The sequence below is a fragment of the Anas acuta genome, chromosome 9 (genome assembly GCF_963932015.1).
Source record: "Anas acuta chromosome 9, bAnaAcu1.1, whole genome shotgun sequence".
NCBI lineage: Eukaryota > Metazoa > Chordata > Aves > Anseriformes > Anatidae > Anas > Anas acuta.
Window position 1 is genome coordinate 7,166,736 of NC_088987.1, and position 20,757 is coordinate 7,187,492.

The 20,757-nt window shown below is 44.2% G+C and overlaps 1 protein-coding gene across 4 annotated transcripts in view; it reads left to right on the forward strand.

Annotated features, from left to right (window-relative positions):
- The first annotated feature begins 1,825 nt into the window (after window positions 1-1,825).
- The window catches only part of LOC137860961 (calcium-activated potassium channel subunit beta-2), a 128,444-nt gene continuing 109,512 nt past the window's right edge, over window positions 1,826-20,757 (forward strand). For 3 of the 4 annotated variants that reach the window (XM_068691839.1, XM_068691843.1, XM_068691845.1), the window contains exon 1: window positions 1,937-2,098. In XM_068691839.1, coding sequence (XP_068547940.1) covers window positions 2,061-2,098 — 38 coding nt within the window. In that variant the 5' untranslated portion in view covers window positions 1,937-2,060. Of the gene's footprint in view, window positions 1,872-1,936; window positions 2,099-20,757 lie in introns of those variants that run through there. The other variant, XM_068691837.1, reaches the window with a different exon arrangement.

The window sequence follows — 20,757 nt, forward strand, 5'->3', positions numbered from 1 at the left end:
GTGCTGAAAATGCTGCGTTCATAATGAGGAAGAAAATATTCTGCTCCGACCTACACAAATGCCCTTTGCAAACCAGTAGCTTAAATATAATTGTGCTGGAATTACTCCGCTGATTTTCCTTTCTAAGATGACCAGCTTTGTGAACAGCGAGCAAGTACAAAACCAAATAAATCTATAGCTGGCAATTACTCCAAACACCTGCACCAACCAGGCTCATTAAAAGTAATTGAAAGGCATGTAAATGATGCTCTGCCATTAACCTGGCTCAATTATTCAGAGTCGGGTGTGTCAAGCTTTTAACCAGCCCCAAAGACAGCATTGCCGGATGCTTTTTGTGAGAGAGAAATGGAAAAGGGGAAAAAAGCAAGCTGCCATGTGGCTCCTTGTTGTGCTAGACCAAAAGGAGCAGAGAGAGAAATGATCCGGAAGGAGTTTTAAAAGGGGCTGCTCCTCTCGTCTTGGCAAAGGTCTGGTTTTGTACGCAGGGGCTTCAGAGATGCAGCTCAGCCGCCCTCTGCTCTGAAACCCATTCAGAGACCAAAGGCAATGAGAGACCAAAGGCAATGGGTCACTCCAGGCTGGGGACACCTCTGCCTCTCGTGTGCCTAAGGGGAGTTGGGAACCAAGTGCCTTTAGGCCTCTGAATATCCCAGGCAGGGGCTAGAAGACATTTTCTTCCCCAGAAGCCAACTTGGCAGCTTTATACATGGCCTGCAACAGCAAGGTGTTGCCAGGAGGGTTAAAGGTGTGCGTGTGCGTGTGTGCACATTAAAATTACCTTTACTGGGAGCGGTGTCAGCCTGACTGGCTGCAGCTGCTCCTTCCCAGCTCTGTTGCTGTATGCAGCACTTTCTGCCTGGGCTCCAGGCAGCTCTCATTTACCCTGGTAAATGGCACGACCTTAATTTCTGCCAGTGCAGCTCCGCCAGCCTCCCCGAAGTAGGTCCAGACTTGATCTGAAACAAGGGGAGGATCTGATCCTAACTTTTCAAAACCAAATGAGTTTCCTGCACCCTGGGAATTTTCAAACATGACACATCCATCAGCTTTCCTTTCTGACTAACGCTCGGCAAAATGGAGCTGTCAAAACTTTTTTAATTCAGACCCAATTGTTTGCTGGTTGTTCCGAGCCACGTCTTAAATGTCAGTGGGAAAAGTTTCCACGCAGCCGTTGTGGGCACTCACACACATCACTACTCAGTGACCTACACCGAGGGGCAGCCCTGGGGAGGCTGAAATCCTCCGGGCACAGCGTGAGGGCACCACGGGGCCCAGCGGCTCCTGCTGCTGCAGCAAATCCTGCTCTGCCCCCTGCAAGTCCCTCTGGTCCTGAAGTCTTTAGAGGTGAAATCATCAGCTCTCCTTCTCAATAAAAGTTCTTTTTTGGCACTAAAAATACCTCTGAGGCAAGGACAGGGTGGCATATTTTCCCTGCCTGCCCATCAAGCTCTTAAAAAATTAAGTTATTAATCATCTAAACATTCACCTCTGCAGCACGAAGGCTCTCTGGCCAAAAAGTCCCATAGGCAGCTGTTTCAAATATCACTCTGCTCCTGCGGAGGATTTCTGAATTAAAAACACAAAAGTGAAGCATGGACAAACGCACCTTGCGACAACTGCTGCCCAGCACTGTGCTTTTAAAGTGGTCAGCTGAGTTTCTAGTTCTTATTTCACTAATTTGCTTACTTGGTCCAAAAAAGGAAAACAATAATAACAAAAAAAAGCACACACACACAAAACCACAAGCACACCAACCCCACGTTCATCATGCAGTTTATCTGAGGTCTACAAAAACAGCAAAGCTTTGCTTGCAAGAAGGAAGAGAAGTTTGCAGCAAAAATTGTTTTGTAGCAGATGTATCAATGGAAAAAGTTAGTAACGGGGAGTGTTCCCTCCTTCCCTGTCTCTCAGTTGCTATTAGTGCTGGTCTTTTGGGTGTAGCTTTCCTCTTGGGCTTCTGTGTTTGTTTTACGTATTGCTTTCCTCTTCCTTTTGGTCAGGAGCCTTTTTATGATCAGGCAAGATAATACTGAGCAGCGGCACCGAATCTGCAGGACAAAATGAGCCTTTGCTTGAAATATCCAAGAGACAAATGGAGGTAAGTAGGAACGAGCAGCTCAGTCTGTTTGGGTTGGGGGGTTGCTGTCAGCTCGTTATTTGGAGGTTGCTAACGACTGGTGCATTGGACTGGGTTTGTTTTGTTTCTTTTTCCCCTGCAATTTGACTGCAATGTGAAGAATTTAAAGTCTGGCTTGAAAATATACTGAAGTAGTGATCTCATTCGGGCCTTTGGTATGGATTACAAAGAGTTGGTTAGGATAGAAATCCTTTAAGCAGGGTTTACTAGGCCTTCACGGCAGACCTTAAGTACATTTTCCCTCTTCCTTTCTTCCCCATCTTGCAAAGCATCTCTGTATTTCTGATTCACAGTGCACACTATAGCTAATCAGAGAGTTTATCCTGCTCCTATTATCTTCTTGTATTTCATATATATTACAGAGGTTGTATTTGCTCAGCTGTACTGAATCCTATTATGAAAGCAGGGTGCAGAGGGCAGTTTCTAGATGCACAATGAATCTCTGTAACTAATAAAATATAGCATTTGCTCTGCTGGAAATATCAATGTGAAGCCATAATGCTAGCAGAGAGCTGACAGGGTAAGTGATCCCACTTCATAATCCTATAAGGTTGATACAGTTTGGTGGTACCAGCATAAAAGAGATACTTAGAGCTAAGCTGGACTTTGAGATAAATTGAAAATGGTGTCTTTAAAGGAAAACCATTCGGTACAGGATTTGATGACATGCAGATCTTTCACCCATAGGGTGCCATACCGGGCAGCTGGGTGGATGAAAATAGTCTGGGTTATTGTGTTGTACAAACGTGGCAAAGGTTTACCAGGAGAAAGGGGTTTGCGTCCAAGCAAGACTACTCATGTGTGTCAAGATCAGGCATTAAAAAATAAATATTGATACCCTTCTTTCTGTTTTCTACATTATCTTTCAAGTATCTTGAAACTTACTGAGATGTAGGGGGTTTCCACACTGTTCAACAAATACTTCTGAAAAATCATTCCTTATCTGCAGACCGCTTCCAAAGTCAAACCCCGAGTCACATTAGTTCTGCATGCACACTTACAGTTTATTTTTGGTCTCCAACTGCATTATCATGATTTTTAGAGTTAGGTTTCCAGACTCAGCTGCCGAAAAAAGAAATCAATGTTATTTACTGTGCTCTCAGATGTGCACAAAGGTAGTTCATGTGTGAAAGAGTTCCCAAAATATTTTGTAGCATCTACACACTTCCTAGATTAGTTTATTCTCTTCACATAGACCAGACACAACACTCCTACGTGTTGTGATGTACAAGAAAGCAGAGCTGCATTTTGTTGAGTGAAGGATGTGTAACTTATGAGAGGACTTTAGTTCTGCAAAGGTCTTAGGACAAGGAGCAGCCTTGAACTGGGACATCTGAATCATCTTTGGGTCAGTCACACCACCTCTGGCTGCTCTTGTTCACTTCCTGCCCAATCTCCTCTCCCATGTAGACCCAAAAGTCCTTAAGGCAGGAACTTTGCCTTACTGGGTGTTCATACAGTGCTTCTGTGTCTTGCTGTAAGTTAGATAGCAGCATTGCACGGACGATAAATCAAATGTGCTGGCTTTATTCTTCCCTTTTCCACAGCAAAAAGTTCACTAAAGCGGGTGGAAGTTTTTACACGGCAGTAGCAGACCTCAAGTTATGACAGTCAGTTCATCGGTTTCATGGAAACGCTGAGTTAAACTGCATTTATGTTGGCAAACCCATGCCCAGAGGGCTGAGTCACTCTGCCCGAAGCAGCAGCTACGGCTCCTTTGAACATTTGCTTTTTCAGAATACAACCTTCCTCCTCCACCAAGGCCTCCAGTATGCTTCTTGCTACAGATGTTTGCTTTTTTACAGTGCACTGAGACAGAGACAGAGTCAGTCACACTCCCCAGCTACAAGCCTGGTATCCAGGGAAGAGAGAGAAAGCACAGTGTGAGGAGCAAACACAGAAGGAAGACAGCTGCGTTATATTTATAATCTTAAACCACTGATGCAGACAGAAACAGGGATGTACAATCGTTACTAACCTATACAGTTATTTTCATAGCCTGATTTTAAACTCAGTTACATGAGGGATTATTTCCACTGCCTTTCCAGTTTTTCTTTTTTACACAACTTGAAGCGCCGCTTCCAGCCTGTGTAAAATCTGAAGGAGCAGATTCTGGCCTCCTAGAAATAACCTGCTGGTTATGCATGCGGTCAGCAAGGCCACGTGAGGTACTGAGGGAGAGTTAGGACCAGCCACCCACTCTCTCCTGAGCTCTCAGCTGGAGCACAGACCTTGGCTTTCTGCTGTGAGCAGTTCAGAGTTACAAGTTCCTCTGCTCCTCACATTTTATTCTAGCTGGATTTCTAAAAGAGAAAGGCAGGATCTTGCTAATTGTAGAATCCAAAGTTTAAGAAAAATAAATACACAAAGTACACAAAACAATAACCACCTGTTATATAAAAATATGCTGAGAGTCAGTGGGGAATAAAGAAAAAGGAATACTAGTGCAGCCAACTAGAAGAAAAACAAACAAACAACAAAAAAAAAATACATAACACAGGGAAATTAAAAATAAAATAGAACTACTTTGAAACATCTAAATTGGAATACACCATTAGAGAAGAGGTGACTGGTCTCCCCAGAAATCATCAGAATGGCATACTGAAGTTAGCAGGCAAATTTGAACATAGGATATATATATATTATAAAAAACAAACAAACAAACAAATAAAAAACTATTCTATAAATGCCTGAAATGTTAGAAAGTAAAATACTTTCAAAAGCAAAGCATTGGGATTGGGCAAAAACAGAATTTGAATATCTTCTATTCAGTTGAATTATCTACTAATCGATGCCAAATATTTGACAGCCATTTAAAATCATTTCTCAAGCTCATTAAAAAAAAAGTTGCTTTCCCATCCCCTCAATTAGAGAAAAATCATCACATCTTTTTATGCTGAGAGCTAACTGATGTATGTCATGTCACATATCACTGCCTCTGCATCTGACAGGAATCAAAGCAGAGATTTTGAAAGGCAAGTGTCTTTGAACTGCAAATTATGCTTAACAAAGAAAGTGTTTCAGTTGTTGTTTCTTAATGAAATTTCTGCTTTTACATAAAAGATGTGCCTGACACTTTATTTCCTGGATGGTATGAAGCTATGCTGAAACCAGCAGTTATCTATTTATTTCTGATTATACTGTAGTGTTTAAAGAAGTGGAAAAAATGTCCAGTTTATTACATATCCAAAACTTCTGGTGATTTGTTGAGAACTACTGGCAACATTTATCTTCCAATAGATATTTTGTTTTGATGCGTGTGCAGACATTAAAAAGTATCTGAAAGTTTGGGGTCTTACAGTTTTAGCTCAAGTTTTCTGTGCCCAAGAATTTCTGCTCATACTTTCATCTTTCTGATTCTTTTTCTGGGGCCTTGTTCTAAAATGGGTTTAAAATACCCAGGCAAAAGCTCTACTCAACCAAATCAACACAAAAAAGAGCAAAAGTCATATGGAGAAAAAGAAAATGCAACCCCTCAGACCCTCAGATCTTGACTAGCCTCCTTGTTTAAGTACAATGCTTCCTAAGCCAGGCCGGAAAGTGAAACTAAGACAAACTCTAGGAATCCTGGGTTAGGAAACAAGTAATATATATATTTGTTATTTTATATATATATATATATATATATATATATATATATTTATTTATTTATTTATTTATTTATACACACACACACTACTGGGCATAGGGAATTTTAACTACCAAGAGAAGAGTTTTTTTGTATGTTGACCTAACACTGCTTTGCTTGATATGCAAGAGTGAAGAGAGACTTCTTGCTTGGTTGCTGAGACCTTAATGTGTGCAGGTAGGAAAGCAGAGCATACAGGATGTAACAGGTTGGAGGGAAACAGAGAACAACCAGCATCTGATTTGTTCTGGGATAAGTTCCAGCAGCTTTATTCACTCACTGAAGAAACCTAGGCTGAGGGGATCTGACTACCTTGTAAATTAGGAAGCTTCAGGATAGGAAAATACTGGAATACGAGGCCACAAAAAGCCAAGGTGTTGCAGAGAGCTGCTGGTAAGTCAGGAATTGATGGTAAAACCTGCAGTACCTGGTATGGGTAAGCAGGTTTTAGAAAGTTACTCTGTATCCCTGGAATGAAGGAATTTCACAGTATTAAGCACAGCAGATCCAGAATTGTTATTATTTTTTTAAAAATAATATTCTATGGTTTACGTTCCTTAAACTGAAAAAGGGAATACCCATTTTGTGTGAGTTCCTCAGACTGTGTAGAACAGCACAGGTTCAAAAGGGTTGATTCTCATTTTCCTTGAAACTGCTTTGAAAAAGCTTTTTACATTCAGCCTGAGTGTAAATGGCAGTATGGCCTATTAACTAGCTTACACTTGCTCTTTTCCATTACCGGTTTGTTCCCCATCTTTCTGTGAATTATGTGGATTTGGAAAAAAGGCTTAAAAGATTTTATGGCTAGTACAATTCAGAAACTGCATAGGTGGTAATGTCCAAGAGTCGCTTGCTCTTCATCTCTAGCTGATAAGGCATTCAGAGATGCTGCCACGCAGCAGAGCCTGGGATTAGTTCTGAATTGCCTCATTTTCCAGGGTCATTTTCCAGTGCAGCGACACGGCTTTTCCCAGCTACAGCCTGGCACCAGCGCTGGTAAGGGGCAGTGGCACAGCAGGCAGCCAGAGCACAGGGAGGTCTCACCAAGACCCTGCAGCTTGCAGACTCCCCTGTTGTCTCACAGTTCCTGACCCACCAGGTCTGGAGAAGGGACAGAAGAGGACGACGCACCAAACGCAGGATGTGCTTCATCACTGTACAGCCCAAACGGCCTTGGTGTGTTAATTAAAGGAAGCAGCCATGAGTGCTGCCTGTGGAGGCTGGAAGCAAACCTTCCCATCCCCTTCACAGTACAGCCCCCCTCGGATAACTGTGGCTAATCATGTTTGTTACAATTAAAGGCAACCACATAAGTACGTTAGTCCAAAAAAATCCCATCTTGCCAAAAATTTACCCATGCAGATTACTATCAACAACCCCACAGGCAGAAACTAGCACGTGTTTCCCATTTTCCAGTGCTAAGATCCGCGTGTCTCCACAGGATCAGCGTGTTTCCTTGGAGCATTAGCAAACCACACAGATATTTCAGCAGTGGATGTTTCCTACATCAGATCAACCTCACAGAGAGAACCCATTAGCTGCTCAGCTATTAGCACATCTTTTACTCTTCTTTCTGTTTGTGGGTAACTCCAGAACCTGCCCTCACTGATGATTGTTGAGAAGAGGTTAGAGAAACCAGAGGGAATTAGCGTAGGTAAGCTGGCTGCGCCCTAGGGCAACAGATGGACCAGGTGACTTTAAGGGGTTCCCAGGCTCCATTTTCTGTGATTTCTGTAATTTGATGCTTCTGTTTCACTGACCAGACAGCTGGCCCTCCATTAGTAGACAAGTAACAGCAGCGATGCAGGGTGGTTTAGATGAAGCCAGTTTGGAGTGTTTGCTTTTGCTTTATGAGCAGTCATCCTGCTCTGGAGGGGAGCTAACAGGCTACACGCACAGCTGCTCTTTGTGTTTTCAGACATCTGAAAAGCTGAAATCCTTCCCAGCAAAAGAAAGGTTGTGCATGCAAACACTAACCATTTTACAGCTTGTTGGAAGACACACAGTTGTCCACAACAGAGCCTGCGATACCATCTCAGAGACATGTATTCCTCCACTGTATGGATACTCTTATTCCACCTTTTACCTTCTAAGTGTGTGAACAGACTGCATCTGGATGTTAGGAGGCAGAAGTTCTGAAAAACAGAACAAACTTTAGCAGTTGTGGACCTTACTCGCCAGATGAGCCCCCAAAACCTTGATGTCTTATGAAAGGCCAGTATTGGCATAATAAAATATAAGCCAGGATAATTAAATTAATCCTGAATGTCTGACAGTATCCTGGCCCTGCCTGTTTTTCATCTACTTGGATTACCAGTTTCAGGTACGTGGGCCATTCGGAAATGATGCAGCACTTGGCTGTGTGTTACTGGGAGAACTGTGAGAAGGCAGGGCCTTGCTGTGCTGGAGAGGTATCAGCATCGAGTCTGCAGGGTTGGGATGGGAATTGCAATACTTGCAAACACTTAAATATGATCTGTCCAGCCTCGCAAACCTCTCTTCCAAAGGGAACGCCTGCCTGCCGCTGTCGGTTCTGAGAGGCACCAGCTTTGAACTGGGTAGCTCAGGAGTGCATCTACATCTTCCCATCATAGCACAGCTTGGGTTTCTACCCATTTTATTGGACTGAACTTCATGCAGCTGCCATAGTCAGCCTCAAACCCACATATGTTGGTCAACTAAGCACTTAAATATCCAAAAAGTTTAATATTTTCCAGTGCATTAACTGAATACCCAAACCTTTTTGGGGACAGATTTGCCACAGCTCCAGATCTAGTCCTGCAAATACAGGTCCTGCTGCATCTGCTCCAGGTGCTCTGAAATTACCATGTTCCTGTCCTCTTAAACATCCCAATTTCATACTCCTTTTCACAGATTTTCTATTCTCTTTAGCAGATATACAACTGGTTTCAGTTTCCCTGAATCCTGTGTATTACACATGCATTCAATACTTTCAAGAGTTTTGCTAAGAGACTGAAAGACCTGGGTTTAGAGCTGTCTGTCTATCACAAAGCAAATAATCTGGAAAACATGCCTGTATTTGAGCAAGGAGAGCCAAGTCCTCACGTACCAGGAGGGCTTTCATCTTCCTGCAGAAGTCTTTCTCCAAATTTGTAATCACAAATGTACACACAGGGAAACTTAAGATTTATCCAAGTCATAAAATGTCTGGATTTTAATTCTTTCACTGCTAGGAAATATGTACAACTGCTTGCATTATTTCAGAGGTTTGTTGTTGCTGTTGGCTTTTTTTTTTCCCTTTTCTAATCACTTTCTGGTCTCTTTTTAAAATACATTTCTTGAAAGGCTCCTATTTTTGTACCTTAGGCGTTGTAATAAATTGAAACCGATGAATGCAATTCTGTTCAGATTCACGTTGACTCACGAGTCCCTCTCGAGTACTCGTACTGGAGAGCGATAGGCAAAGCATGTCCATGTAAGGGGATTGGCAATAGCTTTGGAAATAGCTGTCCTCCTTCCCAGTCTGCACTCATGAGCCATACTTCCAACTCCCCCTTTTTTTTTTTTAAAAAAAAAAAAGGCAAATAAAAGCTTTGCTACAGAGACAATATCTGATGCCTAAAGACAATCTCTGTATCAGTGTTATTCCATGAGATGTTAAGGGAGGCTTAGATATTTGTTATACCCTTGGTGGCCTGAGCCTTACATCGTTAAGATTCATGGCAGTACGAGAAGGTCCTTTTTTCTCTTTCATCTTTTTCAGTCAACACCAGCTGAACAAAGCCAAACAAGCGGTTTGCACAGTTGTCATCCATCATATACCTACTCTTTTATTATACCCATGCAGCATGTTAAAAATCAATGCTAATATCTTGTCAGTTATTATTAAACTGTTTTTCAATGCTCTAAATCTCCAGAATGCCCGAGCTGACGAGGTGATCAGAGCCAAACCATTCCCAGAGCTGCTGGCTCAGAAGCACGCTGCCTTCCCGGGTCCTGGCGTGCCTGCCCTAGCCCCCGGCTACCACCGTGCCCCCACCCTGCCCTCAGCTCTGTCCACTTTGAAGAGTTCACTTTGCTGCCTGCAGCACATGTCCGACTCGCCTTTTGCCTCTTTTTACCCAAAGTGGATGCTTTCATGTAACTGCGCGAGCTGTACTGCCCCAGGGAACCAGCTAGGGACTGCTTTTTGCTGCTCTCGCTGCGTACGGGAGCTTTGCAGTCCTATCGCCTAAGCCAGTTAGAGAAGTGCCTGGTTTCTTCCCCGTTGTGTTAGTGAGGTGTACCTTATTGTGTGTTTTGTTAAGCCAAAGGTGTGACAGGGATCTTAGGAGGCCCCAGGCACAAGCACTGATCCAGCTCCTCATGTGACGGTGAAGCAGTGCTTGGGCAGGGCAGGTTTTCAGATGTCGACGGCCTCTCGTATTTCCAGGTCCTAGCCAGGAAAATGTGTTGAAAAACCATTTGAAACAATTTATAATCTAATTTTGTGGACTTGAACAGTTCAAGTAAACATTTGAGCATGTTTGTTAAGGGAAACAAACTGCCACTCTGAGCAGCTGGAGGTTTACCCATCCCCAGAGCAAAGTCCATCAAGCCTAGAGATGCAGCAAACCACCAGACAGCTGCATGTGTGTCATTTTGATGGTCACACAGGAATGCCCTCTGGGCAGGAGAGGATTTATGAACACTCTCTGAAACCCCCAATGTCTCATTTCTGAGCTTCCCATGGCAGTATATTTCTTCCTCCATTTTCACTTCGCTCTTAAAGCTTCACTCTCCATTTAAACCCTCTAAGGAAACTCCCTGCAAGATAGATGTACATTACCCTTTCAGAAGAAAGCCAACCTCTTTCAAAAAAAAAAAAAAAAAAAAACACACAAAAAAAAACCCTGAAGTCTATTTAATAATGTCCGTCATGTCTCTCTTTCTCTCATCTTCTCTAAATATTAGTTCAGAAAACAGCTTTCACTTATAGCAATTTCACTGCCATAATCCAGACAGTATGGATTATTTTTGCAGTGACAGTCTAATGCTAATTTGCAGCAGTAGAAGGCAATTTGCTATCCTAATGAATTACTTTTGTCCTTGGATGAAACCGACAGCAAAGACGGTGCCCCTGGTTAATTGGAACCACTAGATAGATATCCATAATGTTCTATATGGGAAGCCCAGCGCTGGAGATGTTATTAACATTCAATTTAACTCCTACGGAATTAGAACTAAAGCACTATACTCATTTCTAAGCAGAAACCTCCCTGGAAATAGCTTGACGCACTGTTTTGAAAGATGTCAAAAGATCACGTCTTTGTAATGACCAGGGAGACACGGACCCAACACAACTGGCTGTACGGCCGATTCTTCTCAGAGCTGTATACAGCACACACCAAGCTCATTAAAAAATAGATAAAATTTAAAAGTTATAATAATAGAAAACTTTTCCATTCACTCTGATTGTGGGATATCGATGTATCGTGGGGCCTAAGTTCAAGTCCGGCCATGTAACATAAAAAGCCAGTGTGTGAAGCACAAGATTTGGTGATTCTTCCCCTAACTACACTACCACTTAGGCACCCTCAGTGTCCAGACCCTTCAAAGCCCACTTGCTCATGTCAATGCCTGCAACACTGCTGCCTGTCCGGGTACTTGGTCATGAAGCTAGGAGTGCTTAGAGCCATGTAGGTAATCCCTGCCTGCCAGAAGGAAGGTAAAACAAGGAAAAAAATCTCTTCAAACCATGGTATGATAAGAGTGCCACCCACTGAGCTAAGACAGCTAATCGGCGGGGGCACAGGGAGCAGGACCAGGGCATGGAGACAGGACAGCAGGACAGCTGCACCATGCACAGCTCTGCCAGGGCTGGGAGCACAGCTCTGCTCATCACACTCTGCCCAGGGCCAAACAAACTCTTCCCTGCCCACGAACTGCAGAGCCTGGCCAGCAGCAAGCAGCACTGCGTGCAGGTCCAAGCCAACACGTGGAAGCACACCTGCCAACATATTTGCATGAACTGTACCCACAGCTGAGTTCAGTACAACTACTATTTGCTGAGGACAGAAAGTGCTTAGCATCTAGCAACTGGCTCTTGGTAGAGTCACCTTCAGACTAGTCAAGCACAGTCCTGCTTAATCTGCCCGTGTTTCCAGAGCGCTGCTCACCATGTATCTTTGCATCGCTGCCATCCATCACACCACCAGTTCTCATCTAAATACTGCCAGCAGCACTGTGAGTAGCTCAGCTCTGACACTCCCTCCTTCTCCCTCTGCATCTTATTATTTAAGTTGCTGCTGGCAAAGAACAGGAAAGTGGCTGTGTCCACAGTGACATTAGCAGAACTGGCAGCTTAATCAATGCTGAGCCATCCCCCCTCACCTCCGCTTCTCTGCTGCTCCTCTTTGAGGCAGAAGAGCCCTGTAAAATCACCACGGCACCCAGTCAGTCAGAAATACCACTTATTTTCCAGAAAGCCTTCTGTACCCTCTCTGCCTCCAACTGTACATGCTATGACCCCTTTGCCACCCAAGGTCCCTAATTGGAGCCACTGCCAGGACTCCCGGAGCACAAACTGCTCCCTTGGTCAGCAGGAGCACCTCTGGCAGCAGGCAGGCAGACTGGGGAGCCCTTCTGCTCCCTGCAGGTTCATCATGGGGCAAATAGGATTACAAGAGCACTAATGGCAAAGCAGGCCACCAGAAAGGCTGGGTGCAACTAAAGGAACTTGTTGAAAGGTTTTCCAAAACCTTGGAAGCTGGGAAGCTTGTGAACAGTCCCCAGTCTCTCCCATTCCAACAAACTGTGGCTTTTCAGTATAAAAGGAGCAGGCAGACCTCTGGTAGCGATACAGCTCTGCTCGCTCATTGCCACCAGTCCATCACTGAGTGAGAGCACAGCCTCTGGAGGGGAGCAGAGCTGCAGATGCTTCCTAATGTGCACAGCAGGGGATTCACCAGGACACGATCCTCCTGGACTCCAGGACCCTCGCTAAGTCAGGCAGCCCTGGCAGGCAGGCACGTGTGGGTACAGGGCAGCTGCTGCCCCTACAGCCATCATTCTTCCAGTGCATCAGTGTGCTTCTCTGACACCACCTTCTTTGCAAATAAACTCAAAAAGCATTTAGGTACCACGCTGTGCAGGTTTCCCTAATGTGTTACTGCATTTCAGGGGGAGCAGTTCCATCTGGTCGATATTTCCACTGTTGTAGCTGCAGGGAGCAGGTTGTTTAGCATCTCTAGATCACAGTGATATGAGCCTAATCAACTCTGTCTCAATTTTCAGGTCTCATTGAAAAGCATACCTTGTCTCCCTTGTCAGTACTGCTTAATTTTCCTCTTCCGCCAAGCTATTATTTAATTCACTGACAGTAGCTGGCACTGACAGGCAACAAACACAGTTCGCAGGTCTGATCTAGGCCACACTCTGGAGCTGAAGGACTCTGATCCTAATGGTCACAAAAGTTTGGACAAAGTGTTGTGTCCCAGTTTCCCTATCTTCGACATAAGAACAACGTTTGTACTCCCAAGGGAGGCTGGAATGAGTATACTCTAGAAACACTCAATGCTCAACATTGCTACCAGCCTAATTATCATGTTTATAGTGTAATGGCTTGCAGAAGTAAGAGAGTAGAGGACAGCCTTATAGGTATGGGGTGAAACGGAGTATGGGAGATCCAACCTCAGTTCCTGGCTTGTACACAGGTAACAGGAGAGACCCTAGCCAAGGTCTGGGCTTCAAGCCTCCCCCTCTAGTATAGGAAATAGAACTTTTCCCTCTTGGGAAATTCTTATTTGTGTTTGCAAAGCTACTTGTTACTGTCATTTTTTAAATGAATAGCTGCTTGTGCAGTTCTAGTATGGATTCCATTTATAAATAAAGGACAAGAAGGAATAACTGCAATTATGAGAAGCTTTGCAATACTCAATCAACATCTGTTTTTTTGTTATTTAATGAATTCTTGCACACCAGAATTAATTCAACAAGGGAAAAAGCTTTCACAGCCAATGCTGACTTCAGTGACTTCAATAGTTATTCACAACATTGAGCGAGACAGCAATTACTTTTGCCCCTTTCACTGCAAATAAGGAGAGCACCATCAGACCCAATAGCTACTACAAAAATCAAACAAGATTACTTACAGTCTGGAAAACAAACCACATGCTTTGTGGATTTTTCTGTTAGGGTAGTTTCTAGACAAGCATCCCTACCAAAGTTCAAAGCATTAAAGCAGTGCCACGCCTGATACAGCAGCATCTCCACACAGGTTTAGTAGGAACACACCGAGGTCCAATAAGTGCAATTAGCGTCAAGTGTTGTGTGCAGGCAGCATCCATCCCACCGCCCCCCCTGCCCATCAGCTGTTCTCCGTGGCCACCTCGATGTGCCTACAAAATCCTTCTTCACACGCTGTGTTTTGCTTTTTTCTGTGTTTCCCGAGGAAATGCTCAGGCAGCTCGTCTCCATGAAGCATCTGGCAAGTGGAGCTCTGTGGGGCCCTTGGTTTGCAGTGGTTTTCCCCCTGTGGCGCACACACACACATTTCTGGCCTTACAGTCAGTGGCTGACCAACTGGTGCAAATCAAATTCTGTGGAGTTACACTGACACACAGCAGCTGGCTAGCTGGCCTTATCGATTTTCACAGGCCTTGATCCCATGCACACTCATATCAATTTATTGGCATTTGCAAGATCTGGCCTCTCTGCAGACCAGTGCCTAGAGCTGCCCAGACCATGTTTTTATTCCAATTATACAACTTAGTCCACTGGGAACATCTTCCCTCAAACCTCTTCATCTTCCATCTAGGCCAAATTTTGTTCTAGATTACAGGGTGTTTTTTAAACAGATTAAGAATATCTGCAGTAACAAAGATGCTCAGCAGGATGCTAGCTGTATGCTGGCACTTTAGGTCCAGTGGTAAGGACAGCCTTGTTACAACAAAATGTGCCTTTGGGGAACTGGACAGGCAAGAAGATTGTGGTTTGAACTATGTCTCCTCTCCCAGAAGTGGACAACCAGTGACAAAGCCCAGGGTCCTGTGGGAGAAGAGCTAATCAGGGAGGGGGAATCAAGGCCTCATTCTACAAGTTTATCACACTGAAAGTTGGGAACAGAGATAAACCCTTGCCTGCATTATGCTGCCCTCTGGAGCAAGACAGAGGGCTCCCGATAGTGCTGTTCAAGCAGGAGAGTAATCAATAGTCTCAAGTCTGCCTCTACATTACTGTTGTTTCCAAAACATTTTCCTTGCACGGAGTCTTATTCATGAGTATTAATGATAAAATTGCTTGCTGGTGTGCTTAAACTACAAAGCTAATTGTGGCAGCCTGCTTGGCTCCACACACCACTTCCTGCTGGAGTATCAGGCTTTGATTAAAGAAAGAGAAATTTGTAGATTTACATGATGTTGCTGCTCATCACATGAGAGCAAGGTGACTTGGATGTGCTCCTTCAATAACCACACTCAAACATTCAAGCATGACCCAGCAGCATTCAGCCTTCCCCAGGGCCCTCTGTGGCCAAAAGATCTTTTTCAAGGTGGCAAGGGGCTGCCAAAAGTACCGAGGGAGATTGGCTGATGATTCAGTATGGCCCCAGGAGTAAGAAATGTTCTATGCTTAGTTGGGGTGGTGACCAGCACGTTACAAACCTGGAAATGAAAATGCAATCACCATTACAAGCCCCGACATCTAAAGGCACTACCTTTCAGCTCTCTAGGACCGGTGAGAACAGTGATGAATTAGCTTGCTAGCTTGATGGAGGCAGGGTACCGGGAAAAGACTACGTTTCGAAAATACCTGCATTGCGTAAAAGCTTTTGTATAGAATATAACCACAGCTTGCATAAGCTGAAGGTAATGGGAAATGAAGGAAAGTGAAAAAGGGTGAAAGAAAGCACCTGGTTGTAAGGAATGGGTAAAGAGCAAGGTGACTCCAGCATTGCAGTGGTGAGGGACTTGTCTCACTTGTGAAAATTATTTCCATTCTTCTTTCTCTCTGGTTATGTCTCTATTGTCTGTTTGCCCATTTTATTCCAGGACTGTCTTCTAATAAGTATTTACACATTCATCAAAGATCTTGTGCAAAGACAACATGACTATAAGCTACATGTACACCGCCTAAACACCAGTATAACAGCACTAGAAACACCTGCCACCAGCCACAGAGGGAGAACCCTGGGTGAAAAGGATGTCACAGAGCCAAGGCCCTGTCTTAAGGGGTGTTTTTGTCCTTAGCGTTCTGTCTATGCAAGGATCAGGCCTACCTTAAAATATGATCAATAGGAAGGGTTGGAAAAACAGAATTCCACACAAAATGTTGCTCTGCTCCAGTTTGTATCAGTCTACAGATGTATTGCCCATCTGTCCCAGGCAGAGCCCTGCCATCAGCTCAGCTCTCACTATAGCCAGCCACTGCAGGAGCTGTGCAACTCAGGAACGGCTCAGCCCACAGGGTTAGAGGATGAACCCACTGTTGGCCTGGGCAGTGATAGGCACAGGCAAGGTGAGGTCTTCATGTACTCATCAGCTTTCCTAATAAACAGACGGAGTTTCATCCTTATTCTCTTATCCGTCTCATTTTCCCCAGCAGACACGTAGCATGGCTCTAGTTGCATACAGCCCTCTCATCTCCTTGTCTAAATGTTTGACACCTCTTTCCTTGTCCAGAAAGTAATTGCAACCTTAAATCTCAGCCATATGCCCCATCCTCTTCTGAAGGGCTGGACTGGCCTGACTCCCCTCCGATCTCCTCTTGTCCTCCTGATTTCCACCCCTTTGCTCAAAGCTTCCCCGCCTCAGTGAAAACAAGCATCTCTCCAAGGCAGACTGACCTTCACAGCTATATTAATAAGGGAATTAAGACTAATTGGAGGAAGTGGTATTGCCTCCATACATAGCATTATACTAAATTGCTGCACCTATTTCTAGCATACATATTTTCTCGTGAATGCTTAAACACCAAAGCCAGTTTAGAGCCATAATAATGGCAAAAAGACTGTAGAGGACAAATCTGTTTCTTAGCTTATCTAACTGCTAGAGTTAGATAGAATTAATTTGACCACAAAAGTAGTTCTATGAGGAGAAAATATCAGTCATAAAGAACTGTTTAATCTTTCAGGAAAAGGTGTCTGGGAAATGTCTGGAAAAGGTGTTTGGAAGCAGCCAGCAAGAAGGGTACCTTCTTCTAATGACTATTAATGTCAGCATCCATGGCAGATTTCTTTGGCAGACCAAAACAGGATCAGATGACATTCATGACCCCATTCTCTCCCTTCATCCCCAAATCCTCAGTGCCACTGGGAAAACTGCACTCTGTCCTCAAGCCCCATAATTTTGCAGGCCCTCGCTGGGACCCCCTTTCTCCTGCCGCCCTCCCGCAGCACCCAGCTGCGAGCCCCTCAGCACGGCCTCTAGGTGCTGCTCTGCCACCGCCATGGGCAGGCACGGTGAGGAGGGGGTGCGCTGCCTTCCCCCACTGTGGGAGGAAATAACAGCGCTCCTCATCCCCAGAAAGGGCATTTTTAAAGCATCTCCATCGCCCTTGTGTAAACGAACACAAAGGGCAAGGGTATCCAGCCGTAGCCGACTGTTTTCTGCAGGGATTGCAGCAGAGGGAATCAGCCCGAGCGGCGCAGCCTGTGTCACGTTTTGAGTCTGCGACAGCTGTAGCTTAGCTCTTCATGCTTCCAAAGAAAAGAGGTTAAACTGAGTTAATGGCATTGTCATGATAGGAGTTAACCCTGGTAGGTCAAGAGCAAAGATACAGGTGATTTGTCTGCCAGAGAAGGAAAGCAGTAATGCACAGGAGGCTGATTCTTGAAGGCAAGGCTTAAAGCTTCAGGCATTAACAGATTAACATTTTGCATAATTAGACAATTAGACATTGATCGCTATCAAAAAGCATAGTATGAACACCACCAGTTTATCACCATGCCCTGACCAGTGATGGAAAATTTGAACATGTACCAGAAAGCCTATTAGTTGCCTCTCCACGAGGAACTTTGCTCAGACATTTGGCAAAGCTGCGTCTCATCAGCCGCTTTGTTAATGAGCGACAAACATTCCCTTGTTTCCAGGGGGCAACCTGCTCAACACAGCCACTGACTGCTCCCATTGCCTGCACATTACTGCTGTAAACCTACAGTTTTGATGGGTTCCCACACAAAAGTGCATTTTGCAATACTTTCCCTCCAAACTATTTCAGAGCCATGCTGTTAACCTGCCTTTTGCCAGCCACCTTCATTCCTCTGGGGTTTCACAGAGAAAACTCTTCCTGTTTGAGTGGATATAGAGCCTCCGGGCAAAACTATCAGCAAAGTACAGTTTCCCAAGTGTTAAGCAGGGAAAAGTATCTAGGTAATCCATCCTGATGCTGGAGGTATTAGTGCCAGCAGAGATATAAGGCCTCCACCATATCATGCTGTCCCTAGGTGGGTATTGCTGCAGTGACTCACCCAGCGGCCACCACTGCCCAGGTCCTGGTGAATAGACAGGTTTTCAAGAGATGATTTTGTATGGAATCAAATTTGACTTCTTACCTGTTTATCCACATCCATGCACTTCCCCCTGTGTGCACATGCATACACCACAGCTTTCTTGCATTGGGAATTGGAACGTTATTTCTGATTTTTATGGTATTTGTTGATATTGCTGCAGGCATTTGGGTTTTGAGTGAAGAGAAGAGAAGGCAGTGTATGCTTTTCAATACTGGCATATGCATGCGTCTGTGTGCATGTTCTGCATTTAATGCAGTGTCTCTGGTACCTGGTATTTTGGTGCAGGAAAAAGAGTGGATACCACACATGTCTTTAGCACTGTGAGCATCATCTCTTGCCCTGTTTTACAAGACCTCCTGTAATTAAGTTTTATGTTAGAGCTCAGAGGCCGTTTTCTGTGTCAGACAATGCCTCAGCAAATTTTGGCTAGATCGAGGATTAGTATCAACGGGAATCAAGCCAGAATTTATAGCAGAAGCACAGATTTTATTTTTCATTGAATTGAATCTTAACAAATATCAGTGGGTGTGATAATTGATTTGTTGGATGAAATATGTTTTAATCATATCATTTGTTCCAAAACACTGTTTCTAGTATTTTTGTATGGGTTGATTTATTAATACCACCTTGCAAACTGAGAACTGGGGCTTTTCCCTTCCAGACTTTAACATGGATGAAGTGCTGTGTTTGGGATTACTAACTCAGACTCATTGTAATCTTCCCTAAAACACAGAGATAATTATCTGCTTTTATTGCAGCAGATGCTCTTGCAAGGTCTCCTGTAACTCTGTGTTACTTGGGGCCAGCGTACCATGAGCCACATCACACTGTCAGGGGTAAGGGCTGTTCTGCAAGCCAAGCTGCCCTCCTCTAAGCATCAGGGGCTGAGAACCAACACTGCAGAGTCCAGCAAAGGAAAACCTGCTCATAGGCGAGCGCAAGCTCTCCGTAGCTGGAAAACACTTCCAGTTATAAGTACAGGCATTGCTAAAAATGGATTCAGGTCAGCTTTTTCAGTGCTCTCTCTCAGATAGGATATTCAACAAGTTGTCCTAGTCTCCAAGTGCGCTTTCTCTACCCAGTGTGGACAGGCTGTTTCTTTATTCAAGTCACCTCATGTCAGATGCATCACAGTTGTCTTCCTGGCCCCTTTCCTCTCCTGGATTTACTTTCTATTTAGGTGATCCTTAAAAATTCTTCTCAACATAAAAATCAAACAGTTGCCACCACCACAGGGTGATGTTTAGGTCCATTTTAGAGACAGCTGCGCCTTCCTTCCCCCCTGCCCCTTCTTCCTTCCTTTCCACTCTCTCCAGCTGGCTCCGTAGCCTTGCACAACACACCAGTTCAGTTTAGGAGAACTAGGGAAGGAGGTCAAACAACACAGTCATTGTTAATAAGACAAACTCCTCATTTTCTGGGGACAGAGATTACATTTAGCACTGGCAGGAACCTTTACTGTGGATGTGTAGGATGCTGCAATGTGCACTACAGGTATTTTAGGCTTCTCAGAGGCCTTTCCCACATTAAGTATTCTCATCAGCCCAGTCTGCCAGCACTGGCCTAAACCAGACACCGTACCACCCCCAAGTCACAGACATTTTCTGTCAAATACCTGAGATTTGTACATACTTAATACTGGTGCATAATATTTATGCTTAGGCATGTTTTCTTATAAATTATTTCTTAGAAATAAAGCACTAACAAATGGGAATTACAATGAAATGAGACAGCAGCGATAATACCATTTGATGTATTTGGAGCAATGATTGGGTTAGATCAGATAATGAAGGTGTAAAATGGATAAACACTGGCATCTCTAATATTCGTAATAAATTATAAAACATTGAAAAGACTTCATGATATCAACAAATAACAATTCATAACACTAATGACAACAACCTCATACAAAAAGTGATATTTAGAGTGCTAGTCATTGAAGCAGTGTCCCAAAATGCAGAAAGTATCACAGGACTGTATAAAACTGATCCATCCAACACGCAAAACAATCAGAACAGTTCTTGTCCTCAGCTTCTCAGCTCCGTATCTCACAAGGCACCTTTTGCTCTTTTGGTTTCATCTTCAGACATGCAATGGGGGTGATCACTGCTAATGAGAACAGTGACTTTAATACCCACTGCTTTAGCATTAGCAAATACTGTACTGGTTCTTCTACCTGACAGAGAAAAAATTGCTATAGCAAACTGTTTTATGCTGCCTATAAGTCCCCATGTTTATAATGAGGGGAAAAGAAGGAAAAACATACTCTGTACCAAAGCCACAGGGAAGGGTCTGGAGCACCATCTGTGGGGATGACGGTGCTGCTGGTAACGCCCTGGATCAATTTCCACCTTCTCTCACCCAGCATACATGTGCCGTGATGGAGGCAGCAGAGGTGACTGTGGTATATGGCAGAAAACTGCAGCATGGGCCCTTTGGGGTAGCAGCCTTGCAGGTCATGGCTCAGGTAGCTACCCCATAGCTGCACCCACCTCTACTGCTGTGCAACTTGGATCACACTTCAAGTGCAGCCCTGTCAAAGCG